Here is a 21,851-nt window from a genome sequence, read left to right as displayed (position 1 = left end):
AATCATCAAATAAAATATTTTAATATTTTCTTCAATGATTAGGTATTATGTATTTTTGTATTTTTTTCCATTCATGTTTTCAGTCAACAAAAACAAACAAACAAAGCTTTGGGTAACCCATTCGCATCTCGAGTCGGTGTTCAAGTTGTGGATATCAAATTTAAACGTGGGAACGAAGGAGTTATTCGATACCTTTAACCCTCTGATACCTTTATTGCTTTAATTAATTATTTTTATTTGATTACTATTAAATTTATTCATTGGAATTGTTAATATAATGATAATCTTGAGTTTAGATTACTTTGGTTTATTGTTTAACAGAGACAGAGATAACGAAGCGTGCTATCTAGTTGCGCGCTTGGATAGGGAGAAATATGAAGCTAATACATGGGCTTTTATACTACTATAATATATCTGTCTCGCTCTACACTAACAAAGTCAAACACATGACTTTATTTTCCCACAATTACTAACCCCCTTTAGTTTTATATCTAAGTGAACTCCGTGAGTAACAATATTTTGTATTTGTTTTGTGATAAATTAAAAATTTCCACTGACTCTGTGTAATTATTTCTCCCATCAGTATTCTGAGCAATGAAGAATACATAATAGAAATCATAATAGAAATATAAACAATAGAGACAACATTATTCACAAACCATCAGAGAAATATTCTTTTATGGACTTCTTGTATTTGGTAAGTTCGCAACTGAAAATATCCACTTTGGATAATACGCCATTGTAATTATTGCATAGTCTGTTCAGGCAAGAATTCTGCTTAGAGTTCGTTTTGCATTGATCCACCCTGAACAGGACACAAGAGCGTGTTGAACGCGCAGGTACACTGAATTGTGTCTTATTTAGCAACTCTGGGCATTGAATATTATTGTTAACTACTTTATACAGGAATAGTGCATCCTTATGATGCCTCCGTACACTCAGTATTTATTATTTCCCTTCATAAGTATTCTGGACAGTGGGGAATACATATGGTAGTTAGTACCAGAATTTCTGCACTGAAATAAATCCCGACTTCTAGTATTACGTAGTGGAATCCAAGAGCTTATCAATGTAAGCAATTCTGTACTATCAAATGTACTATCATTTAGAATTTTATATAGAAATACGAAGTCCGTAAAAATCCTTCTCTCTTACAATTTAAACATTTTAATATTATTTAAAAGAGCATTGTTTTCAATTGTCATTTTCAAAATTGGAACAATTATTAAACAGTTTTTTTTAAACTTTTCAGAGAAAAAAAGTGTTTTTCTGAATACAAGTAGTTATCCTGGGGAAACTGCATATGATTGACATATATATATTATTTTAATATATAAAACCATTATCTGACAAGACATTACAATTAATAAAAACATAATTTTCATAAAAACAAGTAAGTTATTACGAAAATGGTGTCAGTCGGCGCACAATATACCCCAACTGGGGATGCCATAGTCTTTCTTACTCCAGACGATTGGGAGCAGTTGGAACTCTTGTGCATTATACTCACACGTAATCACAAGGTTATCATTCTGTTTAATTCATTCAAACAAAGACAAAGTCGACCAGTAAAACTGTTCATTCTTTAACCTTAAACTTTTTGAGGGTTAAAAATATGTTACAATTCGATACGTCAAAACGAACGTGCCTAATTTGAATTAAAAACAAAACTAAAAAAACTCTTGTTGACGTAAAACAACTCAAGCGAAGCAAGTTAAAAAATGGATGACTTTTTTAAAGAAAAGCTTACAATTTTTTGCTTTATTTGATGGCTGCGGTTGAAGAATATTAAGTTTTAAAACAATAAAGAGTCATTTTATGATTACTGCGACAATTCTTGTGGATTTGAGTTATCTTTGACGTTGATTGTTTGATTGGTTAGATAAGTTATGTCAATTAAGACGATTCAATTCGTAAAATTCCAACGAAATCAAGCACTTCTCACTCTTGTGGAGTTAAGGTTGAAATTTCCTACGGTCGGACGTTTTCAATTTATGTCGAAAATGGCTAAAAAAAACTATTGATATAAATTTAGTTGAGACATGAAACGAAAAAATATATTCCACCTTTTTACCTGCAATTAACCTCTAACACTCCCAATGACCTTATATGCCAAAAATGTCTGAAAACTATTGATGTATCATATTTAAATGAGACATAAAGCGAAAAAATTGGTTCCGCCTTTTTACCTGCAATTAACCTCTAACGCTCCAATGACCTTATATGCCAAAAAATGGCTAAAAACCATTGATCTATTATATTTAAATGAGACATAAAGCGAAAAAATTGGTTCCACCTTTTTACCTGCAATTAACCTCTAACGCTTACAATGATCTTATATGCCAAAAATGTCTAAAAACCGTTGATGTATTATATTTAGATGAGACATGAAGCGAAAAAATTGGTTCCACCTTTTTACCTGCAATTAACCTCTAACGCCCCAATGATGTTATATGCCAAAAAATGTCTAAAAACCATTGATGTATTATATTTAAATGAGACATGAAGCGAAAAAATTGGTTCCACTTTTTGTACCTCCAAATGACCTCCAACGCTCTAAATAAAACTACCGATCCGGTTTACACGCACCGCTTATCGCTTTCTGATAGTGGAACACGTTTTAACAAGATATTAGGACGCAATAGCGCCTCTGATTATATAACTCCATATAAAAAGCACGTTTATTTTTTTTTGTGAAGTTCTGATACAAAAGTCTAAAAAACTTAATTTTCCAATTTATAACAATAAAACCAAAATACGAAAAATAGTACGCTAGTAGAAGATTTTACACCTTTCAAAAACAGTTTTTATTTTTCTCATACGTTCAAAAATATTCCATTTATTTGGATTTTATTGCGAAGCGGGAATATTCCGACCGTCTGACAGCCTGAGGAGAAGAGGAAATGTGATTTTTATATTGGGCGATATGGTTGTACAATGATTTGATTAAAATTTATCTTCCTAAATCATCCCTCATAATCTTTCCAGTTGTTAAAAAATCCCCCGAGAAAATGACAAAATTTGTTCAAACACCATCCATAATAATATATTTCAAGACGATTAAACATTCAACACAAAAACACATATTTTTGCAGTATTTTTCGAAAAACCCGTTTTTACATTAATTTGAATAATTTTGCACGTAATTTTCATTAGTGTGAGCTAATGCCGTAATTCTTCCAATACATAATATATTCTAACAGATTTAATTAACATTATATATTCATCAACTCGCCTGACCTTCTTGAAAAATAATAAAATAAATACATAGTGTGAAAATTGTTTTATTCAGCCGCAAATATAACTACACGTTCGACATATTATCTTTGAAGTAGAAAATATTTAAGAGCAGTATATACAGGGTTTTCCAATAAGAGGTGTTATTTTGAATAGCCTGCTATTTCGGTAGGTGTTACTTTTGAAGCTGTCATTTTTGACATTTGACAAGTAGAAACTACGCCATTGATAAAAATGGAACGATACACGCTTCAACAATGCATTGAAATTATTAAAATTCACTTGAGTGAATCAAATGCAAATCATCTTGAGTGATGAGTCCCATTTACACCTCGGTGGCTTCGTCAACAAGCAAAATTGTCGCATCTGGGGCTCGGAAAACCCAAGAGTTATTGTTGAAAAGCCTCTCTATCCTCAATTTGTGACTCTTAGGTGCAGTTTATGGTCCGGCGGAGTCATTGGACCTTACTTTTTCGAAAATGAGGTTGGAGCAACAGTTACGGTGAATGGATTGCGCTATCGAGAGATGATTAATGATTTTTTATAGCCGGAATTGGATGGTATTGATCTGCACAACGTTTACTTTCAACAAGACGGCGCTACGTGCCACACAAGCAACGAAACCATTAATCTTTTACGATTGAATATCAAAATAACACTTCCTATTGGAAAACCCTGTAGTTATTCTAATCTAGTCACTAAACACTGCTAAAGCCATTTTAAGGTCTGAAGACCCAAAATACTTGTTTTTAAGACTCTAATAACGGGGGTTTTGTTCGACGCTTACATATTAATTATTTCTGATGAACGTATTACTAAAATCTCAAATGTTTCTCGAGGGATCCCTACGGATGTAAGTTATTTATATTTAAGATTAATAAAAATAAGACCTTTCCATTAAAATATTTTAAGTAAAACGGTTTTAAAGTTTTATAAAACGTTTTTCAACTATAAAATTAGCGGTAAGCACCAGATTTTATTTTTCTAGACGATGAATTAGTAATTTTCCTAGAGATCCCTCTAGAAACATTTGAGATTTTAGTAATACGTTCATCAGAAATAATTAAAATAAACCTTACGGAAAGATCGATTTTCTAGGCCTGCTATGGCGAAGTCAACCGTATACAGGTGTCCATTGCGCTTTATTCTAGGGTATTGTCTCATCTTAGCAAACTGATTGCAATATTTAGAATGCTCTCCTTGTTCTACCGGTAGTTTAATGGAAGATATTCCGAGAAACAAGCGTCCTTGATTCCTTCAGCACTGGTACACAGTCTGGAAACACGGTTAAGATAAGTCACATGCGAACTTTTTTGCCTCTGTGTTTCTTCCCTCCCAAAACATTATAATATACACAACATTCCCAAAGATGATATAGGCCCTGCGTGGAGTTAATCACAATAATTTATCGATTTTATTTTTTCTAATTTATTCACATTCTTGATTAACTCAAGTAATTGACTGACATGATCGTGTCACGTCTTCTTTATAAGTTACCGACCTCTTCTAACATTCAGTGCATGTATTCATCGTTCAGCCACGAATGAAGCTAACTGTATTATATGGGACAAAAAAGATTTGACGAGTCGCTTTGTAATGTTCGTTTTTATTGTTCGTGTTATCTCATTGCGGTTTATTATATTGAGAATGTATTCTTCTTAGAGAAACCAACACAGGGTGTTCATAATAATAATAATAATAATAATAATAATAATTGGATGACTTGTATAGCGCCGTTTTTGTGCAAAATCACCTCAAGGGCGCTGTACAAACTTATAATACATTTCTACAGTGATCTATGTTATTACTTAATTATTTATGGAGAAAATAAACAGTACAATACTTACCTGGTAGGTCACTTGAGATTAACACTTAATTAAAATTATCTAATTGTTTATTGGCGATATTTAGATACAGGATTTAGGACTTAATTGAAAAATTGAATATAACTGGACTTTCTCTTAGGAATGGTATATTTAATTTAAGGGTACGACGGCTTAAAAAGGTAAGTTTTTAGTTTAGACCTGAATTCTGTTGGACTTGTTATCGATCTTAGTTCCGGAGGGAGTTTATTCCAAGCCTTCGGCCCAGATACTCCGAAATCACCAAACTTAGTATTGGGCTTGCTCTTAGGTTCAGTTGATGATGTTGCTGATCTAAGAGTTGACGTTATCATCAATCTACATTGTCATAGATGGTGCAATATGTAATAGCAAAGTGGAAGTTACTCTCAGTATCGCCCCGGTGTAAGACCACTTTTTAGAATTGAAACGTTGCTTTTTTTACATCAACTCCACACAGGAGGCTTTGAGGAAAATAATTTCCCTTAGAACCTATGTCGTCTCCGGGGATGCTGTGTGTAGGATGTTGTAGGAGATAGAAACACAGAGGCCGGCAAATTGTTCCACAGCCGAGCTGTTACACTTAAAAACGACACGTTCTCAATGAAATGGCTTTGGCCGTGTTTGGTGACCAGATACTCCTTCATCTTCTTCCCCTCCCCGCTACCTGCATCACAACATGCCTCATTTGGGGATACTTTAGTCTTACTGCACGGAGAAAAATGCTAAAGAAGTGACAGCATGCCAATTTCCTGATAAAATATTGGTCATTCAGAATAATAAATATCATGATGGAATGCGGCAAAATCAGTATGTCATTATCAGTATCAATATTTGTAAAAACACGTGTTCCGCCGTCCTAATAAAACATTCGCTTTTGACTTATACTTTGTTTGGAACTCTGTCATGAACCGAATAATTTGACCAGATTTTTAATAAACTAACAATATGTTATATCAGTAAGTTTTCTCCGTGTGGCTCCAGGTGATTGGGAACGGTTGAGACTCTTGTGCGGTTAAAAATAAAATTTAAAACAGCCTAATTTAAGGAGCTACCAGCATTGATCTCCTTTCACAGTTGATGTTGGATTCATGCGAATTGGTCGTTTCTTCGACTCGTTTTTGTGTTACTCGGCTGATATATGGAACGAACTACCAGCATTGTGTTCAATTCCTCGACTGTATATATGCGGGAATATTCGGCGGAAATATTTGTCTTTCTTTGAAAAATATTAGTGCTTTATATTATAATCCAATCTTTTCATACCTTCACTCCTTATCGTTTAACCCAACAACATTTCCGAAATCGGGGACGCTATAGTTCCATACATTCCTAGCAGTTAGGACTCTCTAACACCATGAAAGTTAAGTACGGTCGGCGTTCCACAAGGATGAGATTTAGGGCCATAACTATTCGATTTGATATATGCATATTACATATGTTGACGATATTGTAGCAACCCCATTTATGAAAATGGTGTTAAAACTTATAAAAACCTCATCCAACATTATTTCGAGAATATGAACTGACAATAGTATTGATTATCTTACAGTGCAAAAACAATGGCTTAACAACTAACAATCTTTGAATATAAATCATAGAAAATGGAAACGAATGGAGATATGGAATATTTTCGTATAACTGTCACTGAGTTAAGACCTATGAAAACGGCTATACAATTGAAGCAATGCGTTTGGTGTGTAGGTGAAAACAAAGGCTGAGCTGTTAATCAACTCACCATCGAACCTTTACTAAAAGCCCAAAAAATGGTAATACGTGTCATTAACAAGCAACCGACAAGATACACTTCCACTCGACTCCTCATAGAGTATAAGGTCTTAAACATACGATAACTCCACCTAAAATTTTCCTACATACATTTCCTGTTCAAATGTAAAAACAAAACTCTTTTACAACACAGCTACACCACCAGAACAATAACCAACGGTCACTACAAAGTACCTTCACTACATACCACGTCAGCTCAAAGACAATTTTTCTTCCTAGCTCCTAAAATCTTTAACCTTATCCCTGAAAACCTAAAAACCATGAATCAACCCCATTCCTTTAAAAAACAAATTACTTCCTTACGGAATACATTACAACTACAATACCCATTCATTCTACACTCTATCAATTTAATCACCTTTCAGACAAAACATAATATATCCTTATTCCCTAACTTAGCGGTATAGTATGTACATAATTAATTAGTGTGATCTGTTTACTAATAATTCCTCAAATTTTTCATCTTCTTATAATTCTCTAACTTCTCCATCCTCTTGCAACCCAAACTAGCTATACATCATTTTTCTTTTTTTATATTATAGTAATGTATAGATTCTATGTCCGCCAACTGTAAAATTTACCCGCTGTAACACAGGGTCATCCCTAGCATGGAGGGTGAAATATCACAAAAAAAACCACATGTTCTCTCTAAAATCATGTATCAATAAAATAAAAACTTTTTATTTTGTTTCAATTGTTTATCAACAATGGTTCATCTCCATTATTTCTATTATCTTTTATATAAACCAGTAAAAAATATCTTATCTTGCTTTAAAATGTTTGATAAATACATTATGTTTACCCTGTACACACAGTTAAATATGACGGAATATCTCTTGAGTCGAGTGGCTCACAAAAAACTGATCTCTTAAGGTCAAAATCACTTCCCAGAAACAGTTTGTTCGAACCACCAACACTTTAAACACTGATGATTATTTTATTTGTTCATTTTTACGGATTGAACATCTTTTCAATAAATTGTTTATCATCTACATAGGATAGTTTAGGTTAGATAATCTTCACGATACCCTACGTTAGGTTTGTTTTAATGAGTTGCTTGGGGAACATAATAGTCAATATCGAAACGATAAAAGTCTTTATCAATATTTGTTGTTATTAGTCGACATTCGCAAACACGAAAGAAATTGGGTAGTCAAAAATACATAATGGGTAAGGTGACCGGATAAATCATCAAAATCACATCTTTAAAAAGTTATATAAAGTCATTAAAAGTGATGAAACAAAAACTTTATAACTGGGTTAAGTAGGTTAGGTTAGGTTAGGTTTAAAAAAAAAATTTCATCGTTTTTAATGACTTTATATCACTTTTTAAAAGTGTGTTGAATTGTCACTGTGTTGAGTTATCATGGAACCAATGGGTAGGTACTTATCGGTTTTATTACAATCGGTTCCAATTTTGAAAATGGCACTTACATTCAAAGCAAATCCTAGACTTCATTGAACCAGAGTTAAAGACATATAGAAATTTAGATCTATTGACTTTTCTAGCCGAAATTGAATGTTCAATTTATTAGGAAAAACTTAATTAACCTCATTGTAATATAAACAGGTGTCCGGGGGTAAATTGCACTAACTTTGGGAGATGATTCTGTATGATTTTAGGAGTAGATAATATAAATTACTTTTTTCGATATTCCAACGTTTTAAGGTAATTTTTTAGGTAAAAAAAGTTGAATTTTTTGTATGGGAAAACAAATATTCTTAAATGAAAAGATATTTTAGTAAAAAGTATTTTTTCCATTTGTTTTTGGGGTGTTATGCCGTGTTGCGTTAACTCCTTATTTACCCAACGTTTCGGACAACGTTACAGTGTCCAACATCAGGGCAGATGTGTAGAAACGTTGGCTAAAGAAGGAGTTGGCGGATGTGCAAAAACAAAAAGAGAAAAAAAAAAACAGGAAAAAAAACGGAATTTATCCAGAAAAAACTTATTTTTGTTTTTTACTTTCACCATCGTGTAGAATCACCTCCCGAAGTTTGTGCACTTTACCCCGGACACCCTGTACAAATATTACAATGAGGTTTATAAGTTAATCCTAATAAATTTAATGTATAGTAATTATTCTTTATTTATACTAAGACATGCAACGTGTTATCCATTCGATATTAAATTTCAGAATCATGTTGCTAATGACTGTTCGTACATTAGTATCACATTACATGGTTGTTTGTTTTTATATCGTCTTAAATTCAATATGATTTTATTGTTACAGACACAGACATAGGAATTAATAGACGAGAAGATAATGGCGAGGGGTAAAATCAACTGTTGAAGAACGAAGGGAGTGAAGCTGACTGTGATTCGTCAATAAATCAATCTGACAGTAAATAGGCATCTCGCATTATAATATCACCATTTAGTTCTTAAAAGTAAAATCTGCTTTTGAATGAATAGACATTTTTACATGGGAGCGCAAATTACTCGCCACGTTATGAACAAATTTGCGAAGTCCAAATTCGGCAAAAAGTTTCTTCTATTTTCAGAGTCGAATATTTCGTTTAAGTATTTAGTTAAGACACTTTTATAAATGTTCATAATTTACTTCCCAGCAACCAACCAGCTTTGTGTTTCGCGTCCAGACGTTTCTCGATGTGATAGTATATGTTTCTACAACTGATCCATATTATACGATGTAAATATGCTTAAAATAAAGTAAAATAATGCTTATATATGGAATGTAATACGACAATTGGGTTTATTCTCTTTTTCACATCTATTTTTACAAGTTTTCATAGCACAAGTCAACATTTTGCCGTGTTATTTCGTAAAATGAACCGATGATGCCTCGACCATAGTTCGCACAAGAATGATGACGTCACGTTTTCAAATTTCACTTGAGGCCATACGCGAGCCCAGCCGGCTCCAATGGAACCGGTATGGGGAGTGGGGATAACACGCTTTTAATCACTTAGGGCAGGTCTACTAATATTCATATGTCTATGGTTACAGATAATAACGTCTTTGTAGAGAACTTGAAATAATTTTAACCTTAGACATAATGGTTTTTATAATTTAAATTACTATTCGTAACGTGATTTGTTTATTGACATTGAAATAAATTTCGATTATGAATGTTATAAGTCAATGAACTCTTAATAATTGCCCTTCGCACTTGCGAACAAAAAAAAATTGTTAATTTAAAAACAAAAAATCTGTTTTTATGATCGTTTGTCATGTAGGCGGGTACATCCTAATACTTCTCTTATTAATCTCCTTCCCTCTCCACTACCTTCAGCTTCACAATATACCCAAATTATCATCGAAATGACAATTTGAAAGTGCTATAAAGTTATGAAAAGCGATGAAACAAAACGTAGGTTAAATAGTTACATATTTAACTTATAACCAAATAAACCTGTAACAAAAACTAGATTAAATAGTTTCATGTGTAACCTAGTTTTTGTTTCATCACTTTTCATAACTTTACGGCACTTTTTATAGGTGTGTTGAATTGTCATTTCGATGAGTTATCCGGTCACTGGGGATTAGTTTCCTCACCACCTAGGAGACAGTTTCCTCACCACCTAGGATTCTTGCTGCAGAGTCTCCATCCTCTATCTTCGTCTGTAGTCACAGCGGTGCTGCCAAGGTCTGGTATCTATGAGAGGATATTGTGTCAGCGCTTTATTAGCAGCAGACACATACCTGGACGGATGACGAACCTCGTGCTGGCACTGTTTGTGGACGCGGTGCACTCTCTCGCTGCAGCAGCTGGTCCAGTTTCCTCACCACCTAGGATTCTTGCTGCAGATTCTCCATCTTCGTGTCACCTGTTTCTGTACTACATTTTATTTAACTTAATTTCAATTTATTTTTGTAATGTTTATATTTTTTTGTAATACCTGCAGTAACTGTAAAGCGCCCCTGAGGTGATATCTCACAAAAGCGACGCTATACAAATCATCCAATAAATAATAATAATACATAGTTTTACTGAGACAGTGAGAATCGTTAAAAAAATATTCGACCTAAAAAAAATTACTTTTAATTAAATGTATTTTTTAACAACAATCTCATTATTATTTGCTAAATTTGCTTTAGTTTAGAAGATATCATAGCTTTAGTAGAATCTACAATTTAAATGTTTGGGGGGCACAGGGGGGAAGCAAGAGTGGGAGGATTGGGGACTCTTGTAAAAATACTCCTTGTAGTAGATACTATTCACCTGCAAAAATCTACTTTTACCTAATTTGTTCCAATTTGTTAGATTGACTCTTGTGCGAAATTCACAATATAAGAAATATAAGAGTACCTATGTATACATGTTATTGAAGCCAGGAGTGTGGGTCAAAATAGGGTTATGTGGCGGTCTATTTTCTCTCCCTGCCCCTTCGGAGAGATTGCTTGACGGTTCTATAAATAATATATAAAGGAATCTGACACGGGCGAAACAGGGTATTAAAATAATTATGATGATATAATGGCGTTACCAGTATATGATATATTTATTTGGGTTCCACGATAACTCAACACAGTGACAATTCAACACACTTTTAAAAAGTGATATAAAGTCATTAGAAACGAGGAAATTTGTTTTTTAACCTAACCTAACCTACTTAACCCAGTAAATAAAGTTTTTGTTTCATCACTTTCCATGACTTTATATAATTTTTTAAAAATGTGATGAATTATCATTGTGATGATTTATCCGTTCACCATTTATTTGTTAGTCAAAATTCATTATCAAAAAACTCTATCTCAATTTCAAACGGTATTCGTGTTTATCTATCGAAGATTACATTCGTGCCTACGAAGATAATAAAATAAATAATGTCTTTAATTCATCAACAACCAACACACATGGGCGCAAAACCGGTTTGCAAATCAATGAATTCAAATGCGCGATATAATGTTGATTCCTTGAATACCGGGCGACCCGAAAATATTTCAAAAGTGAATTAAATAAGTCTTTTTTTTTAATTTCAGTGAAATTAAATCATTTTTTACTAACAGAAAATTTGAACAGTTATATTTATGCCATTTATTATCTACAACAACTGTCATTTTGATGTCACAGTATGTCAAAATACTCGTAAAATCATCTAGGTGGGTATACTTTAAAGATTAATTATTTTTGTAAAAACGCTGTTTGCAAGTTTTGCTTTGAAATATTAAGGCGAAGCTAATGCCAAATCACTATTTTGATTCATCTTTATAACGAATTGGTGTACATTATGAATACCAAAATATATGCTTTAGATAAATTGAATGTTTTCCTATCGTTTCTCTTCAGTGGAATACAAATAAAATAATAAGTTACTCAATAAAAAATATAAATTCAAACTACTAAAAATTTTTTTTTTTTCAATAGAAATGTATGAACGCATAAAGGAAAAACTTTTTTTAAATACAGTATTATAGCTAAGATTATCTGTGACAGTTTCACTTGATTAACTTTTTTGCTTTCTTATAAAATTATTTACAAAACAAATAAAAACCAGTTTTGTGCTTGAAATCGATCATTTCTAGACTCCGTTTGTCAAGCGATTTTAATTCCTATTACATACAATATAAGGTATACCAATAATATACACATTTTGGCTTGGAGCTTCCTCTTAACTGAACCATTTAAATGGCCACTATTAAAAAGGAAACGGAACGTATAAACAAATTAACAGACCATTTGGTATTATACAAGTAAATAAATAATATTTTTTTAGAGCAAATCAAGTTGCTCTAAAAACTAGTTTCTCAAAATAGGCCACAAAAAATGCACAATTTCTACATTTACCGTTGAACTAATAAATCATTATTAGGTTGCTTGCATTAATTTCTCAATGAAAAAACATAAAATAGCGTTTAGAAGAATGGGAAATTTTAGATGGGTAATTAATGTTTTCTTGTTTTTTTACTGTCGGCAGCCGATAGCGTTTTTAAAGTATCAATTTCACAGTGGTGGTCAAACGATGTATTTGTGGATACGTGAGAATACAATTACGCGTCGAATGAATTGATTGAAACCTAAGTTTTTAAAGCATGATATAACAGTAAACTGATAAAACTGAATATGAAACAATATTTTTAAAACATGTAACAGTAACATAACACAATTTAGAAACTAGAACACACTATACATAAATACTATATATATAAGACAAATCAATAAAACTACAGTACCAACGTTACTATAATTGGTAAGATTCTACAAAGTGCTGGTATAGATTAAGCTTAGTTCTATAAATGGTGTCATTAAATATATCAATGGTACAGATCATGCAAAATATTGGCTAGTGAGTGTGACTGATAGTTGGTTGTGTATGTATTGCAGAAGAATGTTACATTTTGTCTTGTATTATTATGATAAATATATAAATAATAAATCATCCCAATACTCTTAAAGATTTATAAATTAATATGCGTAGGTTTGTTCTACTAGTATTTTAATCTTAGATGCCACATCTCCTTCCCCTCCCCACTTCATTCAGCCTCAAAACATGCCTCAATCGGGGATGCCATAATCTCACTGGCTCCCGTTAACTGTGGGTAGTTGGGACTCTTGTAAATTATTCGCATATAACACATACGCGTATCTCTGAAATTGGGTGATATTACAACAGTTATTGTACGAAATAAATGTCTGTCCTACCCAATCGAAATTTAGCTCAATTGTTAGCACCGTCGACTCCTGGGGATGAAGGTTTAATCCTCAGTTAAACCAAAACAAAAATATCTTTGAAATTGGCTACTATGGCGCAACTGGGTCGAAAATTGAAATTAGATGTACTTTAGAAAAAAATGACTAAATAATTCATCTATTTTTTTCTTTTTTTTCACAGTACGACGCTGTATCATCTTGCCTTCACTTTTTGCACACCCAACGAGTGCAAGGACTCGAGCAAGTGACCGCCGAGGACATTCGAGAGGGCAAACTAAAGGCTATCCTTGCCCTGTTCTTCGCCCTAAGCAGACACAAGCAGGCCTCAAAGCAGCAATTGCAGCAGAAGAATCAACAGCCATATCATTTGACAGCTAATTCGGCGGGAAGCAATAGCAATGGCGGCGTCGGTAAAACAGGCGACTTGAACGTCACTAGGATGACAGGAGGCGCTGCTTGCGAGGACCTGATTGCTGCTACGAACGCCAACATGGTCCAGCACAGGTAAATGAACAATATTATATTAATTTTATTCTAATTTTCTATGATATTTCATGTTTTCTACGTAAAGTTTACAATTATTTTATATTTTTGAGTTCGCGGATTAAATTCAGCTAGTACTTACACTTTTGTCCGATAGATGGCAGAGTGAAACCTCGGTATTATTTGTGATTTTCGTGCGATTTTGTTAGTACTTATAATTTTCATCGATAGATGGCAATATGCAAACATTGTTCGTATAATAAAAAAATACATTATTTTATGTGTTACGGCTACTATACCCGTACTCACAAAAACATGAGCCAGCACATGATTTTAATTTTTTCAGTAGAGGGCAGTGTGTACACCATTTGTTTTTGTAATTAAATTATTACCGATTCATCTGAGATTTTCACAGTCGGAAGTGAATACAAATACTTAATTAAATTTGTATTCTCAATTTTATTTCTTTCATGTGGTATATGATTTTTAAGTAACTCTCCAGTGCTAATTTATTTAACTAATACAAAAAAGTGGACGTTATCGCCATCTGCTGTTGTATTTCAACATCTCGTGAATAGCGCCACTAGTGTGTGGTGTCAAGTAGCGTTACTAGAATAGTTTCGAGGAAATCCGATAGGTGCTTTTCTGTCAGTATTATTATTCATGATTCTGTTTTCGTATATACAACATCATGTTGTTTGCAATCGAACTAGTAAGGAACGTCTGTCGTAAATCTATTTTGAGTTTACGTCATAAATCACAAAAGCGGTAAAAGCAATGCAATAAACTGTTGAAAATAAACATTATTATTCGAAACAGCACTAGACTTGCACCTACACTCAGTTTTACGAATGTAAAACAATTAATAATTGTCAGTAGATACTTAGTCAGATGCTTTGCATACATACAGAATGTTTCAACTTAGTTATTCGACTTCAGAAAATAAAATTAGCATTCAAAAACGTTCATTTATAGCGTAATATGAACTCGGACCTCCAGCTTGCTAGTCGAGAGTCTGTTTCAAATTTTCGTTAGAGTTTCGGTAATATTATCTTCAATGATTAAATTTTACAATTTGATATTTTACTCTTTAAGTTATCCCAAAAAACAAACAAAAAAGATTGTTTTTTACTGGTTAATTTTTGTATCGTTGAATTATGTTGCTGCCACAACAGGCTAAACAAATGAATTATTAGGTTCAATACGCATTTATCCTGTGCAGGACAATCTGAATCACAAAGGACCTATTTATAATTGATATTTTACTTTTTAAGTTATCCCAAAAAACTAACAAAAACGATGTTTTTTACTGGTTAATTTTTGTATCGTTGAATTATGTTGTTGCCACAACAGGCTAAACAAATGAATTATCAGGTTCAATACGCATTTATCCTGTGCAGGACAATCTGAATCACAAAGGACCTATTTATAACGCTGCCAGACTTCATGTTTAGCGAATAATTATACAATTAAGACGTCTTTGATTCAAGGTCCGCGGAGCGCGATTTGTTAGTGTTGGATAAAAGAAAAAATATCGGACAGTTCTATTTTCAATTACTTAGTCACTGTGATATAACAGTAGGATACAGTTGGCCTGATTGATTCTAAATTACTATTTTATTATCATTTAAGAAGAAGATGATAATAAAAAATGATATTACTTTCACCCTATTACCTCACTTGCAATCATACAAAAAGATAGCAACAAATAACAATATGCGCTAAAGAAAATGAAGATAATGTTTGTAGTTCTTAGTGGAAGTATGATCAAAGGAAATATGGTCGAATTAGGTCAGTGGTTAGAGCAGAGCCCCGCAAGGCAAAGATCATGGGTTCAATTCCTAGATGCGTCCGTATCTTTTTTCTGATTTTTTAGTTTCAAATGTTCGTTAGGAAGTCGCTTATTTGTCTTCATTGATATTAACTACTTTTTTATGTGAATACCGCACAAAAGTCCTAATAACTGGGTCTATGGCATCTTAAATCTTTAGAACATCAGCGTCATGTGGAAATGTTGACCTTTTTTCAACCGTACTTCAATAAAATATGCTCTAAGGAACTAACTTCATTGATCAATCCCACATCTCCAAAAAACGCCAAACATGTCTTCCTCCGGTGTTCCCGACTTCTCCAATCATTTACATTCGCGTCATATATTCTGCTTACACTCCTTTCTTCGTTCATTCGCTCAATATGCTCAAACCATCTATTCACTACGTCTTTCGTTTTTCCGAATCTCCACATTTTTCACACGTTACGTTGTTTTACCTTTTACCATACACAAGCCTCAGAGATCTTATTTCTACAGCAATTAGTCTACTTTCATCCTTCCTCTGCCAGATACAAGCATCGCTACCATACATCAAGGTAGGTACCAGCACTCAATTGTGGACTGCTAACTTAACTTCTTTGGACAATTTTTTGACAGCGCCAACCAAAGATATTAAAAGAACGAGATGTGCTATGAGCAGTTCATACTGTGTGGAATTGTTTTGCCCAGTGTCGCCGGTTTTGTTCACCAATACCACTGCACACCTTCGCTTACGCTAAGGTATCCGCACTAATACAGAGAACAGATTTCTGTGCGTACACGTCCCGATGGTGTTCAAAGTACCCTAATTAGGTAGTACTCCGCCTACGGTCCGGCGGCCAACATAGCATATCTCGTTCTTCTAATATCTTTGGTGCCAACCTTGTTCAATTCTTTCATTAATGCAGTTTCCTGCATTTACTCTTCTTTCAATATCTCTGTCAGCCTTCCCATCTCTCTAGAACACACTTCCTAAATATACAAACTCATCCACCTGCTCCAAGTGTTCATCATTCACAACTATATTCCACTCTTATACTTTATCTAATAAACACCATGACTTTAGACTTACTTAAATATCAGGATATCTAGCACGATAAAATCCTATATCAACACGATGTAGACTAAATCCATCATCTATGGTCTGTTAGCGACATTTGCGAGCACGGCCAGAATATGATTCCGATGGTGGCATAAGCTGCCAATATACTCGGATTTTTTGACTCGTTATGCAAAATAAATGGCATTTCAATGAAGCTCTTAGAATTGAAAGAAATCGTATGAACGTTCCATAGACTTAGTTAATAAGTCTCGATTAATTGATTCCGTTCCAACTTTGAGAAAAAAAGTTGTTAGTTATGACTATGAATAAAGACCATTTATAGCGTCAAACAGGACACGCGGAATGCAAATGTATATTAAAGTTAATATTTCAATTGAACATTGTCAATATATTAGTATTTTTACACATTTACATAACCGTATGACGTTAAATAATGTCGAATCATAGACATATGCGCCAATGATGCCAGCGTATATCAATTTCTTATTCATTGCATTATCGATATCGGTCTATTAAATCTTTAAAATGATAACTACATGGTTAAACCACTTCTAAAATACGAATCTTTATAAAATCAAACGTAATATTTTTAGTTTACCAGATGTATTCATGTCCGTCGTACAACACCATTTTACCTGCTGTGTTTACCCAGAGATGTTGTTGTTTAGTATTTTGGTCGATGAGTCAATATCTACCAGGAGTAAGGAGCAAGGAGAGAGGCTGACTCAACAAAGAGTTATATCCCGGGTCTCTGAAGGCATTCTTCCTTTTGCATAATTAATTTAACGAGTTGGTGGTTGTTTTATGTAAGCTCAATGCATAAGTTCGTTGGATGTTGATTTAGAAAACATTGGTTCGAAAGAAAGATTTTTTATTTCTTCTTTTTACGTGAATACTGCATAAGGGTATTATAAATTTATTTGGTATCGGGGCTGACATATCATTGCACATCTCCCTAGGTGTACACTATCTTTTATATCCGTAATCCCAGTGCTGCGCTTGAAATAATACCTGGGTTACGGGATTTTTGTTGATTTCACGACCTGGTTTCAACCGAGGGAATATCTTTTAATTGGCAGCACGTCGTTTATTACACAATATTCTTGAGATGTTCGGATGCAGATAATAGAGATTTTGGGGTAGGTTATATTTATTGCACTGTTTCTTAGAAGTAAGGTTAGTTTTTTTGAAACCTTAATAACATTAACTTGTGACATGACTACACCGGGATTATCCAGGCAGACGAGCTCTCACTTCTCTTTGTTTCGCAATTTTAGCGTAATTCATATGTTAGTTTTAGATGTACTCTACAAGATTTTTTTTTTATTTTCAGCAGTTAATATTATTATAGTGAATTTTAGTTATCTTACCTAATCTATGTGTAATATCCGAAAATTAAAATTTGTTTTTTACGAGAGGATTTTTTAAAAATATTATGCCTGTAATGTATTTAAGATTATTTAATAACTTTTTCTACGATTGACGGCCTCCACGGTCGAATGGTAAGGCTTACAAAGTCGTGGGTACAGATCCCGGTGTGCACAAGTACATTTTATTTTATTAATTTGTGTTATTTCACAATTTTATCATTTAAAATAATATACAACAAATGTTAATATTTTTATAGTCTGAGAATGCCAAATTATTTTAATTTCATTTCTGTGTATTTTCTTATTTTTTCAGAAACAGATTTTTGAATATTACAGGAATTTGGAATAGCGACATCAATGATTTAAGTTATCATGTCAGTAGTCATGTAAAACAATATCGGGTCTATTGTGACTAATCGTTTGGTCTGTTAATATAGTTTTATCATATTATATTTTATAAAATTCGTATTTTAAAAATGAATTTGGTTCGTATTCATAATATGGTATTATATTACGGCAGTCAATCAAGTTATGTTTAATTACCAAACTTTACTGAATTATTTTTAAAACTGGATTGTGCCTAAATGTATACTCGGACGGTGCTAATATAAAACATCTCGATATAATATGTTCTATAGTTTCCGGAAAAGCCAAACATTTTCTACATAAATCATCAATTTGATTTGTATCTTTGATTATATACTTCCTAAATTTTTTTGTATTAATAACTCTATCCTGAATGGCAAGCATAAATCCTTCTATTTCTGCGCTTAACTCTCCAATACTCAACCATTTGTTTGACGAAGATTTGTCAACATACGTTTGGTTGAGATGATTGAAGTGTTTTGCGTGTAAAATTTTATTTGACCAGGAATCTAATAATTCCTGGTTGGGATTTATAAAAATGCTGGCATTCTCATCGTATAAATTTAAAGGTGTAATATTTCTATCTGCCTTGCAAATTATTTTGTGCATTTCTGAGCTATGAGCTTTCCTATAGAAAAAAGTTCTTAGCATTTCTACCTGATTATGTTTCAAAGAAGTTATTTTGACTATACCTCTACCTCCTAAATTTCTAGGTAAATTAATTCGTTCTATAGCTGAATTTGGATGATGGCAATTAAACTTTGTTAGCGTAGTTCTAATTAATCTTTCTATGTTATCTAAATCTGTATTGGACAATTTAATTATGCCAAATGAGTACGTTAATAGAGGTATTGCCCAAGTATTTATTTCTTTTACTACATTTTTAGCAGATAGATTCCATTTTAAAATTTTCCTGAAAATCGTTGAAAAAAATTTGCTCGATTATTATTTTTTATATATATATTACTATTATCTACCTTTCAAACCATCTTCTTCTTCTTTTTGAACGCTTACTACACAGCCTTAATGACTTAATCATTTTCCAAAGGTGTTTTGATTAGTGGTGACACCGTTACAGAACCCTCACTACGCAAAATTCTGAAATACCTTTGCAGAAATTCGTCAGCGCTGAAAGCAATAACGCCGGAAATGCCGCCCGAGCGCCGCCATTAGATTATTTTTCCTCATTTCCGCACAAAAGACGCTACGCCATTTTAAATGATCCTCTCCTCGCAAATATCATAGCCCCTGTGATTTAAAAATAACGACGCCATAAAACAAATGACGTTTTAAATTACGTAGATATTCAAAAAACTCAGTTTATTACCAAACTGAACAATGAATGTAGATATCGCACCGCATGGAACCCTCCGTGGTTAAGTAGTTACAATCCTGGACTACGAATCCGGAGGACGCGAATTCAAATCCAGGTGTGCACATTATAAATTTAAATTGTTTTTTTTTTATATATTCACTCCACACAGAAGACCTTGAGGACAATTACAAGTATTTTCCTCAGGGCCTATGACGTCTTTCGTCTGAGTGGATCAGCACGAAAACTGATATAAACGTAATGAGCCAGATTAAGAAAAGAACGCTTTGGCTACCAATCCGGAAGTTGAGGGTTCAAATCCTTGTGTGCGCAAGTAAATTTAATTCAAATTTTTCCATTATTTATTTATTAAAAATAATTTGTAGTGCACCTGTTTGCGGCACGTTCCAGAGTGGTAGGTACTTTCAGTATCGCCTTGGTGTACAGTATCGCCATCCAGAAGATGCTAGAAATTGCTTTAGCCGTGTTTTGTGACCAGATTTGAATAGCCAGGTACTCCCCTACATTCCTCTTCCCCATTTACTTCTCCCAACTACCTTTGCCACACAAAATACCCCAATTGGGGATGCCATAATCTCACTGGTTCCAGACATTTTGGAGCAGATAGGATTTTTTAATTACGTAGGTTTTTTGTTTGTTATTTTCGAGCTTTATAGGCGTTCCTTAGATGATATTTCTCAAAAAATAGCGTAATCAAAATTTGCCAATTATAAATATTACTATTATGTAACTGTGACTGAAAATTAGACAAGTACAAATAATAATATTATTTAACCATGACTAAAAATTAGACAAGTGCAAATAATAATACTATCATTTACCTTTGACTGAAAATTAGACAAGTACAAATAATAATATCATTTAACTATGACTAAAAATTAGACAAGTATTAATATTACTATTATTTTACTTTGACTAAAATTTAGACAAGTATTAATATTACTATTATTAAATTATGACTAAAATTTAGACAAGTACTGATATGAAATATTGTTAATTCAATATTATTTATTAAAAATCTGAGTAATAATAAATATTACTTTTATTTAACTACAGGGTTTTCCAATAAGAGGTATATTTTGATATTCAATCGTAAAAGATCAATGGTTTCGTTGCTTGTGTGGCACGTAGCGCCGTCTTGTTGAAAGTAAACGCTGTCCAGATCAATACCATCCAATTTCGGCCATAAAAAATCATTAATTATATCTCGATAGCGCAATCCATTCACCGTAACTGTTGCTCCAGCCTCATTTTCGAAAAAGTAAGGTCCAATGACTCCGCCGGACCATAAACCGCACCAAACAGTCACACGTTGAAGATAGAGAGGCTTTTCAACAATAACTCTTAGGTTTTCCGAGCCCCAGATGCGACAATTTTGCTTGTTGATGAAGCCACCGAGGTGGAAATGGGCCTCATCACTCAAGATGATTTGCATTTGATTCACTCAATTTTAATAATTTCAATGCGTTGTTGAAGCGTGTATCGTTCCATATTTATTAATGGCGTAGTTTCTACTTGTCAAATGTCAAAAAATGACAGCTTCAAAAGTAACATCTACCGAAATAGCGGGCTATTCAAAATAACACCTCTTATTGGAAAACCCTGTATAACTGAAAATTAGACAAGAATAAATATTTCTTTTATTTAACTATGACTTAACAGCATGAGGTCGTTGTTGATGTATTCATCAATAAAAAAATAACCTTCAGTAATTATTTCAATCAATATTTCAACGGCGTCCAAATAATCGATCTATTTGAGTAAGCCGCTCTATTGTTTGGTAATAAAATAACTAATAATATCGTACATTGGTAATGTAAAGCTGGACACACACGGCAGAGCCATTTGACTACGAACCATTTGGCTGAATCCATTTGGACACGGTGCAAATTAGTGGGCCACACACGACCGATCCAAGGAGTCGAACCAATTTGATTTATGTC

At 33.2% G+C, this 21,851-nt stretch overlaps 1 protein-coding gene across 4 annotated transcripts in view; it reads left to right on the top strand.

Annotated features, from left to right (window-relative positions):
• Window positions 1-21,851, top strand: part of sick (sickie) — a 478,256-nt gene that overhangs the window by 203,333 nt on the left and 253,072 nt on the right. For all 4 annotated transcript variants that reach the window (XM_089643461.1, XM_089643463.1, XM_089643462.1 and 1 more), the window contains exon 3: window positions 13,665-13,987. In XM_089643461.1, coding sequence (XP_089499587.1) covers window positions 13,665-13,987 — 323 coding nt within the window. The remainder of the gene's footprint in view (window positions 1-13,664; window positions 13,988-21,851) is intronic.

The sequence above is a fragment of the Hesperophylax consimilis genome, chromosome 19 (assembly GCF_061612785.1).
Source record: "Hesperophylax consimilis isolate HC1 chromosome 19, BYU_Hcon_1.0, whole genome shotgun sequence".
NCBI classification, from domain to species: domain Eukaryota; kingdom Metazoa; phylum Arthropoda; class Insecta; order Trichoptera; family Limnephilidae; genus Hesperophylax; species Hesperophylax consimilis.
This window is presented reverse-complemented; position numbering and strand designations above follow the sequence as displayed.